The sequence below is a fragment of the Zonotrichia leucophrys genome, chromosome 1, assembly GCF_028769735.1.
Source record: "Zonotrichia leucophrys gambelii isolate GWCS_2022_RI chromosome 1, RI_Zleu_2.0, whole genome shotgun sequence".
NCBI classification, from domain to species: domain Eukaryota; kingdom Metazoa; phylum Chordata; class Aves; order Passeriformes; family Passerellidae; genus Zonotrichia; species Zonotrichia leucophrys.
This window is the reverse complement of record NC_088169.1, coordinates 102,052,646-102,075,520: the sequence shown is the minus strand read 5'-3', so window position 1 is coordinate 102,075,520 and position 22,875 is coordinate 102,052,646. Positions and strand designations below refer to the sequence as shown.

General features: G+C 43.1%; 1 protein-coding gene across 5 annotated transcripts in view; it reads right to left on the bottom strand.

Annotated features, from left to right (window-relative positions):
- Nucleotides 1-21,902, bottom strand: part of APP (amyloid beta precursor protein) — a 199,456-nt gene extending 177,554 nt beyond the window's left edge. For 2 of the 5 annotated variants that reach the window (XM_064726330.1, XM_064726336.1), the window contains exon 1: nucleotides 21,664-21,882. In XM_064726330.1, coding sequence (XP_064582400.1) covers nucleotides 21,664-21,720 — 57 coding nt within the window. In that variant the 5' untranslated portion in view covers nucleotides 21,721-21,882. Of the gene's footprint in view, nucleotides 1-1,432; nucleotides 1,536-21,663 lie in introns of those variants that run through there. The other 3 variants (XM_064726344.1, XM_064726352.1, XM_064726361.1) reach the window with 3 other exon arrangements.
- Between the last annotated feature and the right edge of the window lie 973 nt (nucleotides 21,903-22,875).

The window sequence follows — 22,875 nt, the reverse complement described above, 5'->3', positions numbered from 1 at the left end:
TTGTTTCTCCTTTTCTCTCATCTTATCACAGCCTTCCCCAGGAAAATGTCTGGGAAAGTTATGTGTTGCTTTCTGTGGCCAGAGCTGCTGCCACAACTTCCCAGAACCTACGGTCTTTGGTCTGCCATGACCTCCCCAGGAGACAAGGGCATCAACACACACTTGCTCCCCCCACTCCAAAAGATCATCTCAAGAGCTAAATTTCATTCAGAGAAAATTGTTTCCTCCTGACATCTCAGAAAAGTCATCTGTGCAGGAACTGTATGTGCTTGCACACAGGGAAGGGAAAACAACAACCCACATGCTATCCTAAACAAAAACGTAAAGCAGGATGGCAAAGACCATCCAAGCAGAGGACTTGGAAGAGAACCATCACAGGCAGCTGAACCCCATGTCTGGCACTGCAGCTCCAAGCATGAGTGAAGGAGGGTGGCAGAGACCAACAAGCAGAGGTGGGAGGCACAGCAGGGGACACACCAAGCACAAAAGCAAAAATGAGTCTCTAAGACTTTCCACCATGAAAGCCAACGGGGGTGCCCAGGAAGCATCACCTTACCTAGGGATAATCACTGCAAGCAAAGCATGTAATTTTAATTCACCTTTCTTATCGCTTCCCATCATTAACTGGGAAGAGAGAGAAATCCACACAGAGACATGGGTGTGTCTGCTAAGCCAGCATTAATAAAATATTTGATGTAATGTGTACCTTCAAGTACAACTGGGCTACATATTCTGAACAGTTTCAGGCAACCAAACCCATTTTCTAACTCACAATTAGTTCTGCAGATAACTCCAACTATTAAATATGTCAGTGGCAGGAAAGTGTTAGGGATTTATGAAGCATATGGATCTAACAACCTACATGCAGAAAAACAAAACAAAAAAAAAAACAGTAACTACCACCATTACACAAAAGCATATTTTTTATTAAAAAGAAATAAACCTGTATGTATACTAAATGTTTCTTCACACAAGTCATAACATGCCTTGCATTGGCAAGGAAACCAACTACAAAACAAAAAGGTTTACTGAAAATTGAGGGGACACTGAGATGAAGCACTCTTATTCTAAATGACAATCTCTCTTTCATTAACACTGCATTTTTAGCTATGTCAAAAAAAAAAAAAAAAATCAAACATTCCTGTGGTATGCTCTAAGTGAGCACTTCCCTACAGCTGTGTGTTGTAAGTGCCAGTGATACAGCAATTATGATAGGCATTTCTGAGTACCTAATCAAAACAACACAAGCTGCAGAACTGCCATTATTGACTTCAAGCACAAATTTATAACCATATTGTACATAAACCTGCTAATACCTAAAGCAAAAAGACCAACATTCTGGGCATCAAAAAATGGGACACTCAGTATGGGATATTGCCATCTTATCACAAGAGTTCCATACTGTTGTCTCCTTATCACAAAAGTTCCATACCTTCTTGGTGTTTCTCGCAGGCACCTCCTCAGAGCACTGACTCTTTCTCCTTCACAAAGCAGCCACTGACTCCAGTTCCCTTCTCCCCCAGCCACCCCACTCTTTTACAGCACTTTTCTTCTCATTGGTTACAGCTGTGGCCTGTTAAAGTCAGGCCTGTTCCTAATCTTTGCTAATTGGCCCAGCTGCAACTCCTTAGGGATAAGCTTACTTTCTACACTATCTTTATTTTCTTATATTCTATTCCCCCCTACATGGGAAGCTTCAGGAATACTTTTCAAGTATATTGAAGAGGGAGCTACCAAGGGTTCTGTAAAAGTAAAAATAAAAACAGAAACTAACACACACAAAACCACTCCAAAAAAAACCAAAACCACACCCACCCAAAAAAAAAGCCCACTGAAATATCATGGTTGGTGGTTTTTTTAATCAAGAAACTAAGCATCATTTGAGGTCTGAGACAATAAATAACAGAGGAAAGAGAAAGTTTCTAAGCAGACTAAAACAAACCACCAGCACAAATCTGAACAATTATATTTAAAAAGACATGTATAATTTTAGTTTAACTCTGCTTAGTTTAACTCCCATTTCACTTCTACATTCTTTTAATCTTCTGGCCTTGATACTCCCTTAATGACTAAAATGAAACCTTCTCTGAAAAGAGAAGACATACTGAAAGACATACCTGTGTAGTCAGAATTCCCCATATGGAGTTAGTGACACTCACCTCGTCCCTACCTACAATTTAAATAAAGTCTTCAAAGTAACACAGAAACAATAAACATTATTTTAAAGGAATATCTCCAGAAAGCTGTGACCTCCCCAATTCCATAAAGGAAAAGATAATATTCATACATAGCACAGCATCTCCTATAGACTTCAAGAGCCACATCCCAAGAAGGCAGGCAGGGCACTACTGCCTGCACGCTCTTCTTACCCCAGGTGCACCTTCTCCTTTCAAAGCACAAGCAGAACAACAGGGGGGATGTGGCCCACTAAATTCAAAGCCTTCTATGTTTCTGACACCATAACAATTTAGACGCCATTAAGTGATCTGGCTGCATAGGTTTGAAAATATTGAGACACTTTTCAATGGAATTTTTACATGCTTTTTTATGATATGTTGTTAGACTGCAGGTGGGGGGGGGGGGGTGAGGGGCAAGGAGACAAAGACACAACTCACCCCCAAATGTTGGTGTGGCAACAGAGAGATTTATTTTCCATGCTCTCCCCCTTATAAAGAGCATTTTGAAAGACGCAGTCTGGATATTCTCATTGGTCTGAACTCCACTCCTGCCCCCTCAGGACCTGGCCAGTGAAATCTTGCAGCTCCATAAGGGATCTGACTGGGAGAAGCCCCTGTCAGTCAATCCTGGGGCTGGGTATATGATATTCACTAACAATATGTAATTGAAATCATGGGAACAGTTGACTCAACACACTCCCCCTTTCTTTTCTGAATACTTTCACTCAAAAAAAACCACATCAGTTTCTAGATTTCTGTACCACCTGACTTAGGAAGAAAACTTGGTATCCTATGACATATGCTGTTCATCAAAATAAAGCCAAAGGATGAATCTGCAGGTACACACACCCAAAATCTATAGGGTTTTTAATTAGGAAATGCTAAACCACATTAAGATTTACTTGTAATTATAAGGCTTTCTCTCTATTCTTCCCTTTGGTTCCTACAAGAGAATCACGAGCTTTCCAAAGACACTCAGTAAGTTGTTTATGGCCTCTTCCCATCAACTTGGGAAAACGTATTCAAATCTGGTTCTTACAACACCTGCCACAGAGCAGCAAGTAAAATCTTCCATTTTCCTACCCTCGAAGATCACTTTCAGACAGATCAGCAATTTGACTCCTGACATGACCAAAAGCAGTCCCTGAGCGACAGAAAACAGAGTCAAGAGTCAAAAGTCACAAAAACCAGCGACACAATGTTTCTCAAAGATGGCTAGAGTGAGAAGTGGAGGTGGGAGTGGTGCTTTTTTGGGGTGTTTATGGGTGTTGTTTTTTGGGGTTTTTTTCTAAATGAACCTTATATTGCCCTGCTGCTCCTTAAATAAGAATTAAAACTCTTAGAGCAAGATAAAAGAAGCTGAACACCAAAAAAGACAACACTGAAATGAAAACAAATCTCACAAGACTTACGAGTTTACTGACTGCACAATAAGTGAGAACAGGATATTTCATTGGTGTAGAAGACACTCACAAGCCCCTCTGGACCTGGTGGGATGGATCCTGGCAACCCACCAGCCCAGACAGGCAGGAGAATATCAGGGGAGCAGCACGAGAACCACAGAGCTTGGCAATGGGACAGAGATCCTGGGAGGTCTCCCCACCCACACTTCTGCAAAAGGCAAAATAGAGGCAAGAATTCAAAGCAAATCTTAAGGCTCTGGACAGCACAATACAAACAAAACAAATGATACTCTGATGGAGTGGTGCCGACACCCAATTACTTCCCTTTTCTTTCAGCCCCTTGGACAAGCTTTTACCTTGCCAGAAGCCTGATTCCAGAGAAAGAGTAGGGGCATCTGATGGCAGCCAAGGCAACGGTATCACACCAAAATTTAACTTGCAGATTTATCTGGAACTATTCTCTGGAATTAAAAAGCTTAAAAATTACTTTAAGTAATGGATAAACAAAGCCTGTGCTCCAGCTTAAACTCTGTATTCCCCAAAGGCTCCTGTGGCCTTGTACACCAGCCTCAGCTGTCACAGGAACACAGGAGCTATTGCTCCTACCCACATTATTTAGTGATCTTCCTCACAAGGAGGTTTTTTTCCTCTGCAGACTCAGCCATCAAAACATGAGAAGATGTGAAAATGCATTAAATACTCCTCATCTGTAAATGTGAACCAATTTCTTAAAAACTGTTTCTTTCCTCCTTGAAAATTTGTTTTGAAGGAGCAGAGCTGAATGCATGGAGCAAAGACAACCATAAGCAGATACAGTGCAAACTTGCTCAGCACTACCCAAGAGCATCCAGGATCTTTAGTTTTTTACCAGATTTTACAAAATCTTTCAAAGGGTTCAAAAAACTTATCACTCACTTTTTATCAAAATTCAATACCAAGAAAAAACACTTTCCAATTGTCTCCTTTATTAGTTCTGCAAATTTGATTGTATTTTTATCCGTGAAATCCCAAACTATAATTACCAGTTTTTCAAAGAAAACACTTGCTCACAACAGGCTTAAAAATAAAACCATCAAGTTTAAGGCTTAATTATGTTTTGGTAACAGCAAATCTCATATCCTGAAATCAATAACAAAATCATTTGTATTGTATTTGCAACCAGTCTTATTGTCTACAAAATATGGTATGACTAGACACTAGTGTATTCCCCTCAGGGTGTGTGGTTAAGGCATTGGGAGTAGCTAGTGCAAAGAGAATTCAAATTCCATAATTAGAACATAGAAATTTAATCTAACCTCTTTCACATTACAGGTTATTATTACATTTCTCTTGTTTACAATGATGAAGCCCTCTTGTATTTACCTCCCTGGAAAATTAGTTCTGCAGTCCTCACATCTGAAGGCAAAACAATCTTTTCAGCTTGTCCCAAGCCTCTACTGCCAAAAACGTGTTCCCAGTTTCCACCTGCAAAGCCTTTCAGATAGGATACTTGGCATGTCTTTCCTTGCCTGGTATTTCTTCTTTGAGGAGGCAAATAAGGCACTTTTCAGAGTCTTCATTTTGATAAATTAGATTGTTCTTCTCACTTGGTTTAACCTCCACAGTTGGAATTTTTTTTGGTTTTAAATGACTTCTATCCAACAAGTCTCCCTTCCCCATGCCCTTCTCAGAGAGGATGGCATACTCCCAACATAGACTCCAGGCCCGAACAGCCCCTCTTAAAAAGGAGGCAGTCACTTGACTGATTATCAGACCCAGTGTCAAACACCAGTTTTACATCAACAACAGAAAACTCAAGGCTTCCATCCACTACTGTTGAGCCTCACAAGTCAACAGCACTTTATAAGTCACATTTTCTCTCTCTGCTCATAAAAGGAGCACATAACAGCTTTTTGTTACTTCAAAGTTTTCTTTCAAGTGACAGATTAACTAAAACTTTATTCATCTTATCAGTTAAGAGATACAACTTCCTTAAAGCACATTACAAACACTTCTGCATGCACTGATATTCAAGCATGTCCAGCCTCACTCAAATAAAAGTGGATGCTTCAGATGAGACAAGCAACCTATGCCAGCCCCAATTTTTACAGCCTGAGCCTTACATCCAGTATATACCAGCCAATACATCCAGTATTTTTGCCAATACCCACGGCAGTTCTGTACACAGTTTAGCATTTATGTTATAGCTACTGCCTCAGTTTTGGAGACAAATTTCAAGAGAAGATGCCCTGGAATGAGCATTTCCTCTAAGGAGAAAGGGCATCAATTTTCTTTTCTTCTGACAAAGAGAGAAATGGATATCAGGGGATGAAAGTGGAAAAAAAGTAGAACTGTTTATTAACAAAGCAAGATACCTGCAAAGCACAGGGGGAAAAAAATAATTGAACAATACACTCCACCCACACCTCACTGCATGGCCAGGAGGCAAAGATGGCAGCTGCCCTTCTTCGCCTCTGGGAAGGGAGGAGAAAAAAAGAGTTCACACAGCAGCTGGGAACCTGTCAGATTTCTGGTGTGGGTCTTCTCCTCACAGCAGGCAAAGTTGGTGGAGTTTAATGTCCTTTATTGTGTTAGTTCAGCTCCTCAGAGGTCTTGGGTTCAGGGTGGTCCCCCCACTGGCTCCCCAGAGGGGCCGGAAAGAAAAGCCAAGCCAAAACCAGCTCAACAGAGAAAAAAAACCAAAAAAACCCAAAATACAAAATAAAACAAACAAACAAACAAACCAAAAATAACAAAACCAAACCAAACCAAACCAAACAAACACACTGAGGGAACTTCCTGGTAGAGCCTCCAGACTGTCTGGAGCACACCAGAGAGACATTCCCAGGCTCCAGCCCTGCTCTCGGTCCATCTTAGATATCACAGCCATTTCTGGGCATAAAGCAGACTGATTAGGGAATAAAGTACCATCATAAAATAACCCCAAGAAAGTTATGAATTAATCAAAAGCTGTTTGACTATGGCGGTTTCAGTTGGAAACAGGGCAGAAACACCAATTTTGTGTAGTGGTTTTGGTTTGCCAGTTTGAGATTTCCCAGCCAACGCACCAATTAATGCGGTGCTGGCCAAATGCCAGCGCACCCACTAGCATATACTTACTCATTTCCTGGGGTGAGAAAGGAAGGAGAAAGGAAAAGCAGGAAGAAGGCAAAGCAGGGTCAAAACTTAAAAGGATATAAAGAAAGCTTTATTAACAGTTACTAAAAAAAAAAAAGGAGAATCAGGAAAGAATTTTTAAGAACACTTCTCCTCCCACTACAACCTTTTCTTTCCCACTCACAGTGCACAGAAACAATTCAGTCAGTTTATCACTTCTAGAATCGTCTTTCTGCAGCTCACTTATGGGAGAGGAGTCCCCTCCTCATCCCTCCCATCTGGGACTTGACTTCTTCTTCACCGACCTCGGTGTCTTTATGTTGCTTCTCTACAAGCCTGCACTTCGTCCTTTTTTCTCACCAGAGGAAGGATTGAAGCACTGAAAGAGTTAGTATCTTGCCTAGGGCCTGCAGATGCTCAGGTGGCCCTGGTCGGGCACAGCAGCTTGTGGGGGGGAGCTGTGCAGGCTCGTCTGGGCTGGGGAAATAATGCCCGGGATCTCAGCAGCCAGGCCAGAGCTCAGCACCAGCCCAGGGCTCAGCAGCCAGGCCAAAGCTCAGCACCACCCCAGAGCTCAGCACCACCCCAGAGCTCAGCAGCCAGTCCAGAGCTCAGCACCACCCCAGAGCTCGACACCAGCCCAGAGCTCAGCACCACCCCAGAGCTCAGCATCAACCCAGGGCTCAGCACCAGCCCAGAGCTCAGCACCAGCCCAGAGCTCAGCAGCCAGCCCAGAGCTCAGCATCAACCCAGGGCTCAGCACCAGCCCAGAGCTCAGCAGAGCTCCCCTGGGGAGGGGGACAATGGCTTCTCCTCTCCTGCCTGGTGTCTCTGGGTGAACCCCAATGGCAGCAGAATCTTGGCCGTGCCAACCGGGTCCTGTCTGCTCCTGGGGCCCGTTGGAGCCCGGCTCGGCGGCAGCAGCAGCAGCAGCAGCCCGGGGTCAGCAGCCACGGCACAGCCTGGCCTTGGCCCTGTGGCCTCCCGTGCCCTGCCCTGCCCACCAGCCCATGGGCCTGGACCGCGGCACAGCCGCGACAGGGGGCCAGGCCGGCTGAGTCACCTGCTGGAAAAGACAAGGCTGAATTCCCAGGATTTTTCATTTTTAACATGGGAGTTCACAGAGGTGTATGAGCTTTCTCAGTGGTTTAACAGATTATCAATTCTCAGAGCTAATTACTGATTTTATTTTTTTGTAAGACATGGAGAAAACTGCCAGCAGCTTCTCTATGCATCACTTCCGTGAGTGCCTCCCATGCAAAACCACCACACTGACAAACCCTAAGTCTCATTTAACTATGTTTTTAGAAATAGTTTAGACTGATTTCAAAGTAAAATGCACTGATTTAATTTTACCCTGCTATTCATCAGCAATTACACTTTTCTCTCCAGGCTCAGCTGTCCACTGGATTTTCTTGCAAACATTTTGAGAAAAGCATCAGTTCCTCTGACCGAACGAACACCTCCTGAACTGGATCAGGGATGTTATGAAGACAGCCAGGGCAAGCCAGCAATCCTCCTGCCCTCATGGCACAACAGGAACAGCATCTGCCCCTCTCCCACTCATCCATCTAATCTTGGCCATTCACCAAATAAAACCCATGCAGGCAAGTGTTGACTTTTGTCAGATATATTGCTTCAGCCTGGATTGCAAGGAGGCTGGCAGGGAAAGGTGAGTCACTCCACCTACACTGCTCAGAGATGTGACCACGACTAGGAAGAACACTCTGCACATGGAAAAGGAGAAAGTGGCTTTTCAGATGCTATGGCTGGCTGGAAAAAGAAAAAAAAAATTCCTGACAACTTATATTACCACAATGAGAATAAAAGAAGACTATGCCAAAGTAGAAACTAATCTGAACAAAAGTGAAAGAAAGTGCCAGTGTTTAGGTCCCCTCAGAAGACTTCACAATTCTCTCATTCATGTTTGTATTTCTGGGCCTCTTACTTGGTCTTTTAGGCTTTGTAATTCCCCTTCTAATCCTTCTGCATAAAATTTAAATATTAAATTTTAATTTGGGGGGTTTTTTTTGTTGTTTCATTTTGTTTTGTCTTTTGTTAAAATGAAGTAAAGCTGACATCCTCATGATAAATTTGCATGTTGGGATTACAAATTGTTCTCTGCAAATTGCTGGCAATCAAGCACTAGGAGAAAAGTAACACTGAAAGAAAGATAATTTGGAGTTCCAAAATTCTCGGTTTAAAAAACTTGCTTTTAAACAACTTCAGCATCATCATCTTTTTAAGACATAATGGAACTCAGGACAGAATTGGCAAAGAAAACAATGAAATCATGATGCTGCAAGATGAGTCATTACAAGCAATTTTATTCCACTTCATAATTAAGGGAACTGGGCAGAGGATAGACAAGGCACACACAGCAGAATTGCAAAAGAGAATCAAATAAACTTCAAAACAACCCAACAGCTTAATGCATGGGACAGATCTAGATGCTCACTCATACTATCACACACAAACCCCACACGTTTCCATACTGAAAGCATTTGACAATTAGACAACAATCCATCAACATATAGTACATTTAAGTTTACAACACCTTTAAAGAAAAACAAAAGAAAACACCCAAAATAATGAGTGCTTTTTTAAAGCCACAAACTTTTTATTGCATCTTATTTCCTTTCTTGGTTTACCTTCCCTTAATAATGTTGTATTTTCCATTGTTTATTTAAACAAATGTGTACACATTATATGGGATGTAAACTAAAGACAGGTTTTTCCAAGGAAAAAACACGAAACAACTAGAAGCCATGACTGAGTTCATGAGGAGCTTTAAAAAATAACAACTATGAAATCAAACCTTTAACAACAATACTTCAAAAAAATCTACCTCCCCTTGTTTCCTGATAAGGCATAGAGATCAAATAGCTTGTAGTTACATCTGAATGATGGGAAAGCAGAATGCAATAATTCTATCAGTTCAGGATTCTGTATTTCAGATCCAAAACTGCAGCTACAAGTAAATTTACATAACTAAGCATAAACAAGAGAACAACTTAGTCATTAGCTGTTTGTCACAAAACTATGTTATGGTACTGACCAGGGGAAAAAACTCTCCCCTTTCCAGAGACCGTAACTTAGAGAAAAATCAATTTTACAGGGTTAAACCTTCAGAACGAGCAATCTCTACTTTACAGTTGTGCTGATAATTTAAGAGAAGGTTTGCTGCAGGCACAAAGACAATGCAATAGTATGACATGGAGACTGGAAACAACTCCAGAATCCTGCCCCATCTCCATGTTTTTTAATGTGTGTGTCCATTAGGCACTAATTCTAACTGTTGGAGGTGGATGAGGTGGCAATTTTCACTTTCACCACACGTTAATGGTATACTGCAACTCTACTGGAATCAATTAAATGGATGACCTAAATTTAAGCTGTATTCCTGTTTCATAGTTTCAGAAACCTTCAAGTCCAGTGTTAACACAGTTCCACAAAAATATAAGAAATTTCCCAACCTCCCCCCATCTTGAACACCTATTAAACATGTGCTTTCTTTGATTAATTGTAATCCAAACAGATTTTGGATTAATTGTAATCCAAACAGATTTTTGTAAATCACATAAACTGTCATACTGGATGATTGTGGTATGAAAAGGTATGACTCCTCTGAAAAGGAACCACTTCTGAATGTTTTTATGAACAGGCAAAACCAGTTTTGCCCCATTCCTGTCATTTGTTACCTGCTGTGCTTGAATAGGTAAACTCTGCTCTGGGGAATTATGAGACCAGATGAAGAACAGAATGTTCCTATCTGGATTAACTCCAAATGGGTCAGTGGGAACTGAGTGGAGTCATCCATCCCTGAATGTACTTCCTTGGAGATTTTCTGCCTTTTTGCAGTGACTTGACACTAAGCTTGAACAACCAGACACTCCAGAGTGGTGATACATGAAAAAACTTTAATGTCCTGCTGCAAGTCCCCAGAGGGAGGCAAAGGAGCCAATACCTTAATTAAATGTTATTGCACAAACTTCCACAAATGTGGTTTTGGAGGTTGCTCTCTTCCCCAAAGAAGCTGCCTGCTCTTTTAGATGAACCAGCCTGACTGCCTGTGGCCAGTTTCCAACTCAGGTCTCTGAAATGCCACAAGATTACCACCTACCAAAAAATGTCCAGCTCATTCCTTTCAGCACAGCACAAATTGTACAACCAGCCTAGAGAGCACCTACAGAGTGGTGGCCACTGGAGAAGCAGCTCTTTGCAGCCAGGTCCTGAGTGAGCTCAGTTGCTAACCAGAGGTAAATTACTGTCTGGAAAGAACAGCTAGACTGCAAAACCACAAAGCACCCTGGCCCATGTGCTCCTCTCTTTAAAGCCTGGCTGTCCCATGGTAGTTACATTTGAATGATATACAGATCTATACATATAGTAATGTTAAATGTAACATACTGTATATGCAAATATGTTCAGGGGTTAAATATATTTGCATACATTATCTTGATACATAAGGTGTTTTAATTCATGGAATGATATCACTTGGACAGAAGCTTTACTTATTTTGGAAAGCATCAATCTGTACTTACTTAGCATTTAATATTCCATCCCCAAGAGAGGATGAAGTTCTCCTGAACGTGCTGGGAGGACTATCAAGAAAACAAACCAGAAGCCCTGCTCCCCAGACATACCAGTCAGAGCACTCACAAAGTTGTTACTGGGAGCTCCAGCAAAGAAACCAGCAACATCCACACCTACTGCTCAGCCCTGTTTCTGTTAATCAATGCAGGGCAAGAAACCTGCAGCACACAACCACGTAACAGTGGTGTCCTTACTGCCAGTAGCTGGTGTAAGGTTTTCCACCCTTCTAAAAAATGTGACTTGTTTGCCTATCTTTACTTTCACACTCCAAGATGTGCTTGTCACCTGCAAATCATGTGCTGCAAGCTTCTGCACTGATTACAACCTTAGAGTGTACTAGCCCTTACACTAATTTCCATCACATGAAATTTTTGATTTGTAATTACTTGAATCATTGTTTTGCTAGAAAGGGCAGAATCAAAACAATCCGGTATCCTCCAAACAGCAAGGAGCTTGAGGTGTGGCATTCCTATATATAGATACAGATATATGCAAACATACTAATTTGCTGTAATTCAAATTGATGTCTTTTAAGAGAGACCATTATCCACATCTATTTTGTTTCTCTTTTGTTCTATGAGTAAATTCTCACGTGGAAAGATAAATATTTTTGGTGACTGGAAGCATCTGGAGAGCTTTGGAATCTACATCAAGATTTAATAATCAGGTAGGTCTCTAACACTTTTTTGGTCCAAATCAAGAAAAAATCCCTAGGCTTCAGAACCAATATTACATTAAAATAAAGGGCAGGAAAGTGACTTATTTCGGTCTTAAGACTCAAAGACACACAGCCATTTCTGGCTGATACTCTCAGCTAGCTCATATCTCCTAAGAGGGCAGAAAATGTGTTTTCAAAACCTCTGCTATAGGTTGAAGGAGAGTTAAGGGAAGGCAGGCAGACCCCAGATCAGGTTGGGAGAATGAGGACTCACCAGACTGCATTCAGCTCTAAGCAAAAAACAGGTCTGAGTGAAAGTTTAACTTTTCTTATGAGTCCTTTGATTCCAATTATTCCAGGCTCAAGCCTGCTATCAACATTGCTCCTGGCATTCCTCAGCCTGGCAGCAATTGTTGTAAAGTCTCATCACAAGAGCAGGTTCTAAGAGCTAGCCAAGCTTACATAAAGTCCTCGTTCGGTATTTTTCAATTTGCTTTACGTTTAATCTTCTTATACCACAGGAATTTTTTCAAAGTCTCCGGAATTTAAATCCAATAAAACACAGCTCTAGACTTACTTGTTAAAACCACACCAGACACCTCACCTAATAACTTCAATAAACCTATTATGATATATAAACCAAATTACATTTTTATCAGCAGCAGTCTTAATCTCTTAATTGCCTCAATGTAAGGAGTTATGTAAATGTCTGCTGGTTAATACACTCTATGCACTAATAAAATACAGATGTATAATATATTAATGTTAAATGTAACACATTATAGATGCAAATATGTTCAGGGGTTAAATATATTTGCATACATTATCTTGATACATAAGGTGTTTTAATGCATTATGTGTATGTGTTGCGATGGAGAGAGATGGGGAACACTGATTCAGTGAGCAGAATCCAATTTTATTGTGGGATACAAACATGTATATACCATTTCAGGGAGCCTAGTAATGTGTACTGCAGTGATTAGGTTAAAATCACATACACAAACTTATGCATATCACATCATCTCTTGCTTGCAGAGTTTAATGAGATTTGCTTTTTCTGGTAAACCAGTCTGACTGAATCTTTTTGCAATCCAGGTCTAATTTTCAAAGTCCCGTTTGCTTTTGCCAAGGCATCTTGTTATCAAATCTGTTACGTTAACCGGACCCAAAGACCATCATCTGTCTTGTGTCCCTGAATATCCCAACATCTCCTCCTTTCCTTTCAACCAAAAATACTCTTTCAAAGGCCTTATTAATTAATCCCTTCATACAGTGAAAGGTATCATGATTAATACAATTATTATCAAAACTACCACATACATACCTATCCTAAAAACAATATTTTAGTTAAAAACTCCAGCCACTAAAAGGCTCAGGCTTGATCTTTATAAACTAAAAACATTCCCAATGGCAGTTACACTACTGGATTTAGAAAGTCTGCCAGAAGTGTAGTTGTACCAAAAAGTTTCATTCTCATACACAGGGTAAATAGGGAGAAACATTTTTAGACTGATTCCTTCCCATGAATTCTAAACTAACACAAAAATCCTATTTCACAGAACTCAAGAATTCAAATTTTGGGGTTCCAACAAGGGTGCTTCAGGAGAAAAAGGGATCCAATTTGATATGATGTGGTTTGCTTTCAAAAAATTTTAGTGTAAATATTAGTGTAAAATTCTGGAGGAGATATATTCTCCCTAATTTTTTGTGTAAATATCAGTGTAAAGTTCTGGAAGAGCTATATTCTGCCCTAATTTTTTGTTTTTTAATAACAAGAGTGTTTCTCATTATGAACACGAAGGTAACATAAAGGCATAACAATATGTAATAAAACAATAAACTTATCCTAAGCAAAAATAAATCAGATAATAGATACAATTAGTAGGATGTGAAAAATAAAATGGTGATTTTTAAACAATTTAAATCAATTTCTTAAATATTGTAGTATTATTTAGAGTCTGTAGTAATTGGCAAGCTTTAAGTGAGGTCTTGGAAAATCATTCTCGGGTAAGATTTTCAAATTCACCTTAAAAGGAGGTTTAGCTATTACAGGTCCAAATTTGGTGCAGAAAATTTTGGTGCAGAAAATTTTCTCTACTAGTTAAGGCCAGGACTTGGCCAGGGTCCAGACTTTTAATTGGAAGAGTCTCTTTAATACATTTCAGAAACCTCTTAGTAACAGTAGTTAGAAAACTAATGTATGTCTTATAAATAGCTATACAACAATAAGTGAAGGTTTGTGAAGTAACTGGCTTTCTCATTTATCATTAGTCAGTCAATGGTACCATAGACAAATAGCAAATTAATGAAGTAATGCTTGTCATAAAAAGCCAGTGAATTCACATAATGAGATTAACAACATAATCAGGGTTACTAACATATCAGTAGAAACTGTCTTAAGAAATTGAGATTATATTTTCCTAGACATTTATGCATTTATAACCATAAAGTAAAAAAGTAAAAAAGAAAGCATTAAATAAATCATAATTAATAAGGGTCATAATATGGAATTGTTTCTCATTCTTCAGTATAACTTATAAAAAATGAAATAGCAAAAATTGTTCTTATTTCTATAACAAAATAGCATTATCTTGTAATTTAAATGAGCACATTTTGACAAAAACTCATTCAGACTTAATATCTTATAATTCAAACAGATATACTTCAACAAAACTTAAAATCAACTTCACTCAAACTTAACCTTAATAAAGCATCTCTAAAAGAACTTAAAGTTAAATCCCTAAGACTAAACAAAAATCATTCTTAACAAAAATTAACTTATTTAAACTCTACTATTACAAAAAGGTTACTGAAAATTTGTCATATAACAGTTAAACATAAAAATAAACAACATGCAAGTAAACAACTGTACTGAAATCTTTACAATAAAATTACCTTGCTAGAACTATGGAGTAAAAAGCAACCACTTAATAAAGCTGACAGTGGAGTTAAGTCTCAAAAAATCACTACAGATAAAGTTCAAGGTTTGTCTTGGATGCAAGCTAAAGATTCTTGAATTTAAAACGTATCTAATTCTTCTTAGTGAACGATGTAATTATGCTATGTTACTAATATGTAAACCACCTCTATACCAACACCTTTGAATTTTTCTAGTAACAATCCTGTTAAAAATCACAAGTTACTAAAATTAGAAGGTAAATCTCAACACTGGCTGGTGCCAGGCGGGGCCACCCCCCCTGCAGCAGCTTTAAAGATTTCTTGTAGGATAGATTTAAGTTTGGCTTAGTAAGAGTGATAGGATATAAACACTGAAGGCTAAAACAAAAAATATTTTCTTTGATAGTACTAAATAGCTGTACTGAAAAATTCACAACAAAATATATTGTTAATCAAAGGCAAGTAACTGGAAAGTTATAACCTGTTTGACCAGGGCTAGGTGTCCCTCAGGGCTTTAGATCTGTATCAAGTGACCTTTTGGTAGCTGCTGCTCCTTCCAATGCTTGAAAGCACCTGGGGCACTTCAGCCAGGGACCATTGTGGGAGTGTCCCAAATAACTGCTGTACAAAATCTGATTGCATAAAAATTCCCCACTGTGTTAACACATCCCCCCCCCCCACAAAACTAGGGGAACAGACAGCACCAAAAGTTTAACTGTGGAGGATCAGCCCATCAGGCCCCTTTATTTGCACCAAGTGTTGGTTTTGCAGGTTTTAGCTCTTTCCAACCATGCCAGAGAGTCCCCAAGTCGATGATGGTCAATCTATTGGCTCCTTGAGATAACAGTCACATGGCTCCCTTATCAATGACTCCTGTTAGGAGTGTAGTCCTTTCAGAGTCACTTTGCATTGGCATGTTCGACGCTCAGATGTAATACAGTTGTGTCCATAAAATCTGTGGGATTCCTGCGGAACCAAAACCCCCATCCCTCTGTTCAGCTGTCGGGGGTGCAGACAGGGGTGCTGCAGCAATGGGTACAAGTTGAGCTATATTGTTCCTGGCTGGGACTGCACGGGGTGGCTAAGGAGTCCATGCCATGAGTCAGAGTCAATAGTTCCGGGGAGAACAAACAAACAGAGTAGGCGTACGCTGTCCAGGTGGTCCAAAAACTCCTGTGGGAATCAAATGAACCAATGAATCAAGCAACATTACTGTGTTGGAGGTTGCCAGGCCCATTCCTGCCCTGGGGTGGCTGGTCTGTGACAGTCCTGCCAAGGCTGCCTGCGGTTTGGTGAAGGCTGCTTGCGGTGGCTGGGCTGGGCTGCGGTTTGCTGGGCTGAGGTTTGTGGTGGTCCACTCTGAGGCACTGGCTGGGGAATCTGTGTCTTCTCGTGATGCTGCTCCACACTTCTGCTCTGGTTTCCCAATATTGGACGACCTTCAAAGTCATACTTGGACCGACACTGATTACTGCACCAGAAGTTTTGGAGCTGGCCTCTCCCTTTTCAAAACAGTCCCTTTCCAAATGCCCAGATTTCCCGCAAGTTTGGGGGTCCCCCTCCTTAAGAGCCTTTTTTTTTAGTTGGATCCATTTTTCATGAGAGTCAGGAGGGAATGGATCAGTCTCATAATCTGAGTCTATCGGCCCTGGATCAAAGGGCTTCCCCTCCTCACTGCTAGAGCTGTGGTCAGCAGTATAAATCTGCTAAAGACCATGAGAAAGGATGCCTTCCCTTCCTTTCTCTGGGCAGGGGTGAGGTTGATTGCTGTGGCTGCTTTTCAGTACAAGAGGTGCCAGTTTCAAGCAGGCAGGGAGAGCCAGAGTGAGGAGAGATAGACCGGGGTAGGGGGCCGGCAGCATCCAGCCACTCTCGCTTTTTCAATATCATAAAAAGTATTCTCCAGGATGGGAATAAAAGTGATTCAAGGTCCTGCTTTAGGATGGGGGAGTCATGCTTGTCCAGAAGGGCAAGCATGGTTTCATGTGGATGCAACAGCCTGGTCAGAGAGTGAGAAAACCAGGTAAGTTTTTTCACAGCCAACTTGTGAGACTTTAGGAAGTTGCAGAGAAAGGATGATAGCTTGTTATTATTAACAACCTGCAGATGGTGTTTTCCTAATCTCTGTTTTCCTGTTCTTTCTCAAAGATTGTTTATAAGAAAGCTGTTTTTGTTAATTAGCCAATCAGGTGAAATGCACTGATTGATTGACAAATCTGGTCTGTCTGGATCGGAACAGTCTATAAAAAGAGAGAATTTTTATAGTAAAGCTGCTGCTGTGCAAACCAGCCTTCCGGTGAGTCTGTGCTGTCTCTTACTCAACAGCAACAGTTTCATAGACATCTCTCTCTGAGCATTTCCTTTCCCATTTTCAGTTCCTCTGGCTCACCTGTCACTCACAGCAGACAGGCAATTTTTGGCCCAGATGTGATTCTCTCACTGTCACCACCAGTTCCAGGGGCTCACCGACTGCCGCCATCAGGCCAGTTCATTGCCTCACATGGAGGCACCAATTGATGGCGATGGACAGAGACAGGGAAGACTGACTCGGTGATCAGAATCCAATTTTATTGTGGGATGCAAATGCTTATATACTATTTCAGGGAGACTAGTAATGTGTACTACAGTGATTAGGTTAAAATCACATACACAAAATTATGCATATCACAACATCTCTTGCTTGCAGAGTTTAATGGGATTTTCTTTTTCCAGTAAACCTGTCTGAAAATTAGACCTAGACTGCAAGAAGATTCAAAGTCCCACTTGCTTTTGCCAAGGCATCCTCTTATCAAATCTCTTATGTTAACCAAGTCCAAAGTCCATTGTCTGTCTTGTGTCCCCTAATATTCGAACAAGTATGCGTACATGTATATATATATATATATATATATATGGACATTTGTCAAATATAATTTTTATTTATTAAACCAAAACACAGATTTTACAACTTCTGGGTACTGCATACCTTTTTTGAAAGATGTCCAAATTACATCATTCAGAGTATTCAGGACTAAGGATGTCAGTTAAGCCTAGAGAATTCCAACACAGGTGAGCCAACAGTGGATGGGGCAGGCTACCCAGAGAGGTGGCACAGGCTCTGTCCTTAGAGCTCCATTTTCAAGACTCAACTGCACAAAGCCCCATGCAGCCTGTTCTGCTGTGGGCACAGGGTCAGACCAGAGACCTCCTTCAGGTGATGCTATCTACCAACTTCTTGGCCAAGCCTCCACACCCAACAGCTTGTGTTAATTATTTTACTGAGTCACTAAAAATAATTATTCTACTCAAATAATTATTCTACTCAGAGAAACAGCTGTCAATTTGTCAAGCAATTAGAGAAGTTACTATACTCTTCAGCTATTTTGCTAAGCTTTGTTTTGGAAAAGAACTACTAATTAAAAGAAATTGTCATACCTTTTCTTCACAAAACTTATAAATCAAACTGCTTATTATTCTTCACAGTTTATTAAATTCATGCAAATCACAAGTCATGAAGAAGCAAAAGAGATCTGTGCTTCTTGTGGGTTTGCCCTAAAATTCAGCACTGATCAATTAAAAATGAGTAAGGGAGATGGCTTACATCTGTCACACAAACAGCTCATGGGAGAAAAATTAAAATTTAAAAGCATGAAGATCTTGTCAGCTTCCTCAGGTTTTCATACACGATTCGTGAAGAAGCACAGCAGTTGATCGTGTTTTTTCCACAGAAAAGGCATCTGAAGATCATGCAAGTCTCAAAATTGTCTGTTAATCATTAATCAAACAAAAGACTAATGAGAAAGCAAGGGAGAAGCTTCCTTGCTTTACTCACTCATTTGTTCACATGACTGCCAAGGATCCTGATGAACCCACAGAGCCTGCCCCATGCACCCACTCAGACACCCACCCCCTGTCAGCATCTTAAATAAAAGTGCAACAGGGTTCCTGCAACAAATGCAAACCTTTGCCAGGGAAATCTGGAAACAGAACTGACAGAAAGAGGAACTGAAAGTCTGTAATGGAAGCGAAGTAAAGGCACTGCTCCCCTTCCCACATTTAAATGTCACTTCTTGAAAGATCTACTAGGAAACTAAACAATGAAGAAACAAGTATTTGGGGTCTTTTCCTAAAAAAAAGCAAACAAAAAATGCCAAAATAACAAAAATAAGGACTACATACATTACCCAGTTTAAAGAAAAACACTGTCAAGAAACATCCTTTTTGTCTTTTTTCTGAGGACCAGCTTATGAGATATTGATATCTTAACAATTTCATTTCAGTCAGCTGGTAAAGGAGTCTTGCTTAGAAACAGGCAGCTAGAGCAGGGAGCAAAACAGGCATAGCAGAAACCTCAGTGTGCTAATGAGAGGAAATTATTTATAAACTGAGATCATTGACACAAATTCATGAGGATAGTTACTGTCTGTTGCATTTATCTACTAAAACCAGACAATTACTGAAAAAGATTAAATGCAAGAATAGCTACTGCAGAATATGGCAGTTTCACAAACCATGACAACTCTCAGCCAATGAGAATGATTCACATGAGGGTCAGAAAGTAACATGCTAAGCAACCATGCTAGCACCAGAACATCACTACAGAATATTTCCTTTTAAGATGCTAAATCATTATTAATCTGCTTGTAATTTTAGAAAGGAATTCTTCATGTGTAAAATAGAGAGAATTTGTTTTGGTCCTGTTTTTCTCTTGCTCATACCATTTTCCAAAGCAAAAATACACTACAAAGCAAAGTACAGATTCTTTGCTGCATTCCAGAAAATACTTGTAAAAATAGTAGGAAAAACATTTCATTTCAGAAAAAAGATCTACAGAAAATCTAATTCAAACATAAAAATTTAACCCTTTAGCATAAGAAGATAGTTCAAGAGCAGAACATGCACACACACCATTTCTATTATGAAATATTTAGTGTTATAAAAACAAGTGGCTTGCTCAAAACATCAACCTTACAGAATCAAGACTGACAAACACTTTACCACAAGATCGCCAGATGTTAAAACCTACTTCCCCATCAAGCATAAAGAAAAGGAAAAAATGTCAAGCCTCAAACATTCACATGGAACGACAGAAGACAGAAAGCTTCTGCAGAAACATCAGTGCCCATTTCAGTTAATGTTTCCAGACAGAGGATGTCTCTCGAAATTCTGGCCATCACTAAGGCAGACAGCATCACAGAAATCTCTGAGCATACACGTTCAGTCCTCCTGAACAGTTCTGGTACAAAATTCAAGCCTCCTTTCTTCCAGCACCTTCGCAGTGGCAACACCTACACATCTATCATTAAGGTCAGGGCTACAAAGAGCCAACAGAAAAATCCATCCTTCCATGGTCTATCTTGACGCATGGTGTCAGTCATAAAATCTCATTTACTTAAGCTACACACCCTAGGCAGACATTTCCTTCTGTCACATTCAGACAAGAAATGGTTGAAAGAAGCTACTAAACTCCAACGAGTGCTATAACTGGAAGCTTTAAACATCTGAGCATCTGCAGAACTGCTCAAATTGATACATCCTGCCCAATGTTGGCAAGATCATGCCTCAGAGCCGGAGCCTGTGGCGGGCAGCCCTGGCTGCAGGGACGGAGGGCTGGCATGAAGCTGTCTGTCTCCTCTCCTTCATGGCGTACTGGGGTCCCTCCGGGAAGGGCACCACAGACCCGCATCCCATGCCCTGGGGAACCGGGGCGGGGACCGCGAGCATCCCTCTCTGCTGTCAGGCTAAATACTGTGCACCACCTCACCCCACCCAGTCCCTGACTCCCCCCAGGAGAAGGGGAATTGACACAGGAGGAGGACAGAAGCCGAAGCCTTCAGGCCGAAGCATGGCAAGCAGGGAGCGAAGGAGACCTCGAGGTGACTCACCCCTCCCACACCTTCTTTTTTGAGATCTGCCGGGGGGAGGGGGGGGGGCGGAGAGGAACGGCACCCAGCCGTGCTAACTCCTCCTCTGGCATCCAAACGTTCAGCCAGCCCACCCCGCAGCCACTGCGGTGCGGCACACCCCCGGACGGGCGGGCCCGGGGGACCCCCAGCCCCCGCCCGACCCCGAGGGAGTGACCCGCGGAGGTGCGGCCCGGCCGGGGCGGGCGGAGCCACCCCGGGGAAGGGAGGAAAGAAGGCGGGCAGGGGCGGAGGGGCGCGGGCTGTCGGCGCCTCCTCTCTGCTGCACTGCAGAGGCGCCATCTTCCCGCGCCTCCGGCCCGCGGGGGGGCTCGGGCCGGCCCCGACCACCGCCCCCCCGGGCACCGCCTTCCCGCGGGGCCTCTGCACCAGTCGCCGGGGAGCTCTGGCCGCCGTCCCGCACACCTGCGCCGCCCAAGGCCCGCTCCCCGCCATGGGAGGACACCACCGGCTCCGCAGCCCGGTTTCGCTTCCCTGCCGGGGAGACGCCCTCGCGTCCCCCGCTCGCAGCCTGGCTGCTCGCCCCGGCCCCCGCCCCATCGGGGTACGCCGCGGAGCCATCCGCCTGCGGCGTGCCTGCTCCTGAGGAAAGTTCCCTTCCCCGAGCCCCCGGCGGAGCCAGCCCCAAGGCAGAACCGGTGCCCCAGGCGTAGGGGGCAGCGCCCCGGCAGCCGGACACGCTCAGCGAGGCTGGGGGCGCCAGCACCGGGAGCTCCCAGCCCCGCTCCCTCCCCGATGCCTCCGCCGCCCCCGGCTCGCCGCTCCTATTGTTCGGCGGCAGCCAGGGATGGAACACCCCTAGGAAAGCAACGCTCGCCTGCCCCGCCGCGGCCAAGCCCACGCCGCGGGGGCGGCTGCGGACAGACAAAGCTTCGGAGAAGCGGTGGAGGGTGGTAGGGAAGCCCCCGCCCGCTGCTTCCCGCCCCACTTACCTCTAGAGCCCGGGCGGCGCCGGCGGCCAGCAGCAGGACGGCTAAGTGGGGCAGCATCGCCGCGGCTGGGAGCGGGGAGGAAGGAGGGGAAGGAGGGATGCCGTCCGGCGAGACGCGACGGGGTCCGACTGTAAATCCTCGAGGCCGTGCCGCTGCCGAGGAAAACGACTGATGTGCGGCGGCTCCGGCAGCGGCGCGGCGGGGCCGGTCAGCTGATGGCCCGGCCCGCCCCCGAGCGGGCGGTGCGGCCGCCCGGCCTGCGGGGACCCCTGGCGGCGGCGCCCGGGCGGTGCGGCCGTGCCTCGGGGCGGGCGGACCGGCTCCCATGCCCTCGGTGGGTCTGAGGCAGCTCCCGTGCCCTCCTCGGCCGCTCGGTACCACCTATCACAGTCCCCGCACTGCCTGTCCGCCGCCCGCCTCTGCCAGGGACCGGGAGGGCTCCATGCGCGGTGCCCCCTCGCTGAGGCACTGCGTTCAGAAAGGGAACCCCCATCTTTGCAAGGTGCTCAGAAAACCACCCAAATCTAAACGTGTTGTGTGGTTTAAAGGCTATTTAACACATTCTGCCTTTGCTAGCAAGGTTGCACACCGGGCCGGGATCTCCTGTTCCTGTCGAGGTGCAGGTGATGAGTCAGCACAGCCGTTTCACATATGGCACACCACACACACCATTGATAACAATGATATGCAGGAACATCAGAGGAGCTGGGACTTATGGCAGATGAACAAGGAAGAAATCAAATTAAAATGTAGGACTTCATCAAATATCATCAAATCAGGAGGCCAACATAATCTCACCATCTCACCCTCTGAACAGCACTGTTATAATTGGTGTAATAAACCTGTAAGAAGAACCTGAAAGTGACAATTAGGAGCTTCATGTTGAAACAGCTGCTAATGTAGCCAAAATTCAGTGTGACTGATGTGCAAACTCCATGGCAGGATTTGTGCTCCCACTAAGGCTCCCAAGACAGCAGCTGATAGATCCACCCTGTAAATGGGCACCTGCAGCCAGGCCATGTGAGGGGCAGGTGATGGAAATCTGGAGCCATGAGTCTGATGAGGAGCAGCTGGAGGAACCTGAGGTGTTCAGCCTGGAAGAAAAGGAGGAGTCTCAGAAGATATTTTCTCACTTTCTATAACTACCTAACAGGAAGTTGCAGAGAGGTAGGGTCACTCTCTTTCCCCCATGATAGGATAAGTGGAAATGGT